This window comes from Miscanthus floridulus, chromosome 17 (genome assembly GCF_019320115.1).
Source record: "Miscanthus floridulus cultivar M001 chromosome 17, ASM1932011v1, whole genome shotgun sequence".
Taxonomy (NCBI): Eukaryota; Viridiplantae; Streptophyta; class Magnoliopsida; order Poales; family Poaceae; genus Miscanthus; species Miscanthus floridulus.
Genome location: NC_089596.1, coordinates 44,618,639 through 44,625,236, shown reverse-complemented (window position 1 = coordinate 44,625,236; position 6,598 = coordinate 44,618,639). Strand labels below are relative to the sequence as shown.

The following is a 6,598-nucleotide window of genomic DNA, read 5'->3' as shown; positions in this document are numbered from 1 at the left end:
AACTGTTAAAAACTACACTGGCATGGTCTTGAACATTGTTTTTAGATACATAGTTTTTCCTTTTCTAAATACATAGTAAAAATAACATATCAAGAAAATCACAATATTTTATAATCTAAAATGGAGAGAGTATAAGTTAATGGAAGGTTATATTGCGTTTTTTGTGTTCAAATACCTCGTGAGTAGTAGGAAACACACTCCCTTGCGACTGGATACGTCACCCACGTGGCCACGTTGCGACGAGCGAGAACACATATGGTCAACGTTTCTTTCCATTGGCATTGCAGTTCTTCCTCGCATCGCAAGAAGAGAGGGCAAGACTGCAAGAGGCTCAACAGCTCTCCGCCCCCCTGCGGCCCAGCATCGAGATCCAGTCGCTGCCTGTGGCGTTGACCCATCCTCTCGTTTTCTCTTCCTCCCGTTCGGCTGCTGTGCCCACTATCTCGCTCGTGGCCTTCTTTTCCTCGCGCCGACGACTGGGTGGGGCGAGTGGCGCCGCCCTCTGCTAGGTCTTCATCAGTCCTTCGCCGGCGACTAGCACCCACCAGGTATGTCCGCCCCTAACCTTCCCTTACTGCTGTATGAAACCGAGTAGCTCAAACCCTAATGTAAGCTAGTATTTCTCTCTCTTCGGATCTGGCCCATACAGCCCTTTTTTTTTCTTTTTTTTTTCCAAAAAGGATTGAGTTTATATATGCACACAGCACACCCCTGCTCCTGAATCCTGAGCATGAACGACTAGTCTGGAATTTCTAATTGGATCTTTACATTTGTAGTTAGTATTTTCGCTTCTTAGTTTGGGCATCTGCTACTGTCATTTTATTGAGTTTTCCGTACTTAGGCATAAATTGACCAAACTATCACAGTTTACAAAGCTAAAGTTTAAGGGCTCTAACAAGATTGCAAATTTAAAGAGAAATTAGTGTGAAACTACAAACTCAAGGGTTCTGGCAGGATGTCCAAGAACTTTGCAGAAGTTTTAGTTGTTACAATATGACAGCTGTCCAAATGGGCCCCAAATGCTGTGGAAGAGAACTAGGAAGGAGGACCTTCAAAAATCTATACTTCCAGACAGATTCCTTGCTAAAATCTACTTAAGTACATATTTGCAATAATTTGATGTATCTTTTTATAGTTTTTTTTTTGTTTATTCCTAGCATATACGCAGACTACTTGAGATGTATGATTAATGTAGTCAGTAGTGCATCTCTAGTCTTTGTTTGTGAAATGAAGTCAAATCCACGATGATTACTTGAATTCTAAAGTGGTCCACACCTAAATTAATGGATTCTTGTGCACCCTTGATTCACACTGCAAAGTTCGTATTGATGCACACTTAATCATAAATATAGATTGGCATGTAACATTAGGAGGTGTATAACAAATTTTATGAGCTAGAGTGTTTGTTATTCATGGTACGATTGTGTTAGGGCCTGTTTCGCAGAGCTCTGAAACAAATAGGGGGCTGGGAGCTGAAAAAACTACCTTTTCCTGATTCACTGCCCATAAAGAATGAGTTCCTCTATAGAGTTTATCCTCAAAAACTATAGAGAATTACTTTTACCCACAAAATACTTTTCTCAGAATCCAACACAGGACAAGCTCTACCAAACTATCCCTAAGATTACCTATTGATTCCCTGGAATATGAACTGTTTTTCAGTAGATACAGGAGTAATAATTGAGATAAATTACAATGTTTCAAATTGGAACTTTAAACAAGCACCTAAACTGTTTGGACTTTTTGCTGTCTAGAGTACTTTAATTTGTTTTACTTTGTTTTGACACAAGATAATTGGATTCACACTCAGGATTTGAACCTGTGAATTGGGTTTTAGAAACCTGTGTGCCACCAAGAGTGCGTCAAAAGAAAAGGAAAATTCCTCATCTAACGTGTCTCACATATAGTGTCCACAAATTCAAGTAATACCCACTTTATCATTTGAGCTGTAGGTGGTTAATAAAGTGCACTCCTTGTGGCAAATTTGCTTTCAAATTGTTAGTTTAGCCAATCATTGTCGGAGTTTGTTATGATTTTCTTGTCTGGTGACCTGACTCATAGCACTGTTGAGCAGGCTATGCACTCATGAAGACAGAGATAGAAGAGGTAAGCATTGGACAGTTCTGGACTGAGGAAGACAAAACCCTCTGTTCCTCCGTGCTGGGCTCGGATGCCTTCACATATCTGACAAAATGTGGTGGTGCCATATCTGAAGGTCTTGTAGCAGCATCTGTGTTGGCAGATTTGCAAAATAAACTCCAGAACCTAGTTGAGGCTGATGATCAGAGCATTCGTTGGGATTATGCCATCTTCTGGCAGCTCTCCCGCACAAAATCTGGTGCTATTGTCCTTGGCTGGGGTGATGGATCTTGCTGTGAACCCCATGATAGTGAGATTGGCTTTGCTACATCTATGAGTGTTGGTGATGCATCTTTGGTGACCAGACAGAAGATGCGGAAGCGGGTGCTGCAGAGGTTGCACACAGCATTTGCTGGGGCTGATGAGGAGGATTATGCTCCTGGAATTGACCAGGTCACTAACACTGAAATATTCTTTCTAGCATCTATGTATTTTGCATTTCCACGTCACGTTGGTGGTCCTGGGAAAGTTTTTGGTGCAGGGGCACCCCTTTGGATTCCAAACAATAAGCACAATGTTTCCCCAGCAAATTATTGTTACCGGGGATTCCTTGCAAATGCAGCGGGATTCAAGACCATTGTGCTAGTACCATTCAAAGCTGGTGTACTTGAGGTAGGTTCAATGCAGAATGTACCAGAGAGTGCTGAAGCTCTGCAAACTATGAGGTCAATGTTTCTTGGGACATGCAGTAACAGGATAGCAATTGAGAAGCATGAGGATAATAGTTCTGTTCAGATATCGCCAGGTTTGACGAAGATTTTTGGGAAGGATTTGAGTATCAGCCAACCTTCAGACAGCAAAGGAGCTGATCCATCAAAGGTGGATGAAAGTTCAATGATTGCACAGAAGAGTGGTGGTGGTGGGAGCAGGTTGCTACCTAATCTCCGGAAAGGTTTGCAGAATTTCTCATGGAGTCAGTCTCGAGGCCTGAATTCTGATCAGCAGAAGTTTGGCAATGGTATCTTAGTTGAGACAAGCAAGACTGCAAATTGCAGCAATGGAGCTTCTCATAGCACCACAGTGAGCGCATTTCAGCTTCAGAATCCACAGCAGATCTTGGCCCAACAAGCATCTCAGCCCCGGGGTCCAATGCAAATAGATTTTCGTGTAGGGTCCGGTTCCAAGTTTGGTGTTTCGATTTCTCAAAAAGCCATGTTGGATGTGGGGAAGGGCAATGCGAGTGACTTGTTCAATGAGGAAAGGGAGGGTCGACAGCCAAGGAAGAGGGAAAGGAAACCAACAAATGGGAGGGAGGAACCACCGCTTAGCCATGTTGAGGCTGAGCGTCAGAGAAGGGAAAAGCTCAACAAGCGATTCTGTGCTCTGAGAGCTATTGTGCCCAACATCTCAAAAATGGACAAGGCATCCATTCTGGAAGATGCTGTAATGCATATCAGTGATCTCAAGAAGAAACTGGAAAAGTTGGAGGCAGAGCGGGATCGACTTCCAGAGCAAACACCTGGGCCAGAAGTGGACATCCAGGTGGTGCAAGGTGAGATTCTTGTTCGAGCGGTATCTCAGATTGAAAACCATCCAATACAAAAGGTGCTCCAAGCATTTGAAGATGCAGAGGTCAAAGTAGGTGAGTCGAAGGTCACAGCCAACAATGGGACAGTTGTGCATTCCTTTGTTATCAAGTCCCCTGGCTCTGAACAGCATACACGAAAGAAATTGCTTGCCTCTATTTCTAATGCAACTAGCTCTGTATAGAATTGGGTGACTACTTGTTATATTAGACAGATTATTTTGGGTAGCAGTCAACTGGTAACAACTGATGACATCCGTAGTATTGGCACTGTCGTATACATGGTATATCCACATATATAACTCAGATCCTTACATAGAAACAAAAATCTGTAAGTACAGGTCACCATTGTAAAATTTGTAACCGTCTGTTCCGGCTATTCATCAATTGCGTATGTCTTATGGGAGACTGGTGGCAGTGCAGTTGAAATGGGAAAGGGTGCTCTTACATTTGAATGAACAGGCGTTTTGGCAGTACTAACATATTGTATCTGTGTCGTTCAATTGTACCAACTTAGTCGTATGATTATATAACGTTCGGACTGATACCTTTTCTGTAACACACTAACACTATTTGATGAAATGCCATGGTTTGATGTGTCATTTTTTTTGGAATACTATGCTGTCCACAAGACCACTCTGCTATTGAATGCTTCCTCATCAGTCGCTAGCAGGTTTCTGTTGTCCTTTTTTTTCTTTTTCTTTTTTTAGAAGACACCCAAAAGAGTGTACCGTATCTGATACTTAGAGCATCTCTAAGAGTTCCAAACAATTTTTTTTCAAAACCATGGAGTTTTTCAACTCGTGAGGAATAAATGAGACAATCTCCAATGATTTCTAATAATTTACTCCTAAAATATAGAAGATAATTTTACATCAGGAATCTTATATTATTTTAAATTATTGTAACCACTTCTATTTATTTTTTTTCTCTTGTATATTTTTTTTCGCGGACGATGTAGTGCTAGTTGATGAAAGCCGGACAGGAGTGCATCAGAAACTGGAGTTATGGCGGGAGACTTTGGAGTCCAAAGGTTTTAGACTTAGTAGAATTAAAACTGAGTATATGAGATGTGACTTCGGCACTACTACTCGGGAGGAGGAAGATGTTAGTTTGGAAGGTCAAGTAGTGCGTAGGATGGATACCTTTTGATATTTAGGATCAATGCTACAGAGGGACGGGTATATTGATGAAGATGTTAGCCATAGAATCAAAGCAGGGTGGATGAAGTGGCGGCAAGCGTCTGGTGTCCTATGTGACAAAAGGGTACCACAGAAGCTAAAAGGCAAGTTTTATAGGACGGCGATTAGACCTGCTATGTTGTATGGTGCAGAATGTTGGCCTACGAAAAGACGACATATTCAACAGCTAAGTGTCGCGGAAATGCGTATGTTGCGTTGGATTTGCGGGCATACAAGAAGGGATCGAGTTCGGAACGATGATATACGTGAGAGATTAGGGGTAGCGCCAATTGAAGAAAAGCTTGTTCAACACCGGTTGAGATGGTTTGGACATGTGCAACGGAGACCTCCAGATGCACCGATGCGTAGTGGAATCCTAAGTCAGGATAGTAACGTGAAGAGAGGCAGAGGAAGACCGAAGTTGACTTGGGTAGAGGCAATAAAAGGAGACTTGAAAGGATGGAATATACCCAAAGACTTAGCCTTAGATAGGAGTGCTTGGAAGACAGCTATTCACGTGCCTGAACCTTGATTGTTTCTGTTGGGTTTCAACTCTAGCCTACCCCAACTTGTTTGGGACTTAAAGGCTTTGTTGTTGTTGTTGTTGTACATTTACATGAGGAACATTTTTCTACTCTTTATTCTTTTTCGCAACCTCCCACCTTTAGATTGACACGTGGATACGCGTGTCTCCCACACGGATATATCCGTGCAACCGTTCTATTTTTTTTTTCAAGCACGAAAAGATTTGGAGGTGAGATTGAGAACAGTTGGAGATGGATTTTTTTCATTCTTGTCAAAAATCATAGATTGAGAGACTTTATTAGAAACTATTGGAGATGCTCTTATCGAAGTAAATATTCCAATAGTTTTCTTCTACTTAATGACATGTTGCCTCTGATACCGGGTGTACATCTTTAGTTCATCCTGGTATGGGAACGCATCCAGACGGTAAACCTTCCTGTTCCAGTTCCACGAAGAATAAATATAAATTAGGAGCAAATGGAATAAACATAAATTAGAGGACTACCTGCAATGCTTTTGTCTAAGAAGGGATAAGGCAAAAGTTTCCAGGCATCCAGTATTTTAGTTTATATGACATAAATGCTGAACTTTACACTTGAACCACAAAACCAAAAACTATTTGAGCATCATGACCAAGGGCAAAGAGGCTGATGAGCCATATTCCAGGGCAAAGAAGAGCATGATTTGTCCTACTAGAATTCAGCAGCAACACCATCTGTGGTTTCTCCTTGCAAAATAAAAGAACAATAGTTAAACACGATGCCGATGGACATGTATGGTTTAGAGAAAGGGTCTATTACTTTAACATATTATTGTCAAAAGTAGAGAAAAAGTCTAATCTCATCGAGAAGGCTCCATTTGGATTGGAGGAGGTTTTCCTTTTTCCTCCGTTTTTCTGATAAAAATAAACTAATTCCAACGTGAAATTCCCACGTTCCAAGGAAGGCTTAAAAAAGAACAACCGTGGGTTACACATCTATTTTCTTGGGTCCCAAATATACAGATGCTATTTTTTATGTAAGCAAGTTGATCAATCAGTTCCAACACAATCTAATTACCAAATCAAGAAGAGATGGAGTGCAGCAGATTGGCGTACATGTTCCTCAATCAGTGAAGCGGCAGCGGTGCCAAAAAAAGGAAAAAAAAGTAAGCGGCTGCAATTCCATTCTCCCGACGTTCTTGTTGGGCCGAGGCCCAGCGCGTGGAGGGCTGGACGGTATCGAACGTG

The 6,598-nt window shown here is 41.7% G+C and overlaps 1 protein-coding gene across 1 annotated transcript; it reads left to right on the top strand.

The window, feature by feature from the left end:
* The first annotated feature begins 264 nt into the window (after positions 1-264).
* Positions 265-4,251, top strand: LOC136516995 (transcription factor MTB1-like). Its single transcript, XM_066510510.1, has 2 exons — positions 265-548; positions 2,075-4,251. The coding sequence occupies exon 2, from the start codon at positions 2,086-2,088 to the stop codon at positions 3,847-3,849; it is 1,764 nt and encodes a 587-aa protein (XP_066366607.1). The 5' UTR covers positions 265-548; positions 2,075-2,085; the 3' UTR covers positions 3,850-4,251.
* The last annotated feature ends 2,347 nt before the right edge of the window (positions 4,252-6,598 follow it).

Coding starts and splice junctions, on each gene's coding strand:
- LOC136516995 (XM_066510510.1), top strand. CDS start 2,086: ATGAAGACAGAGATAGAAGAGGTAAGCATTGGACAGTTCTGGACTGAG.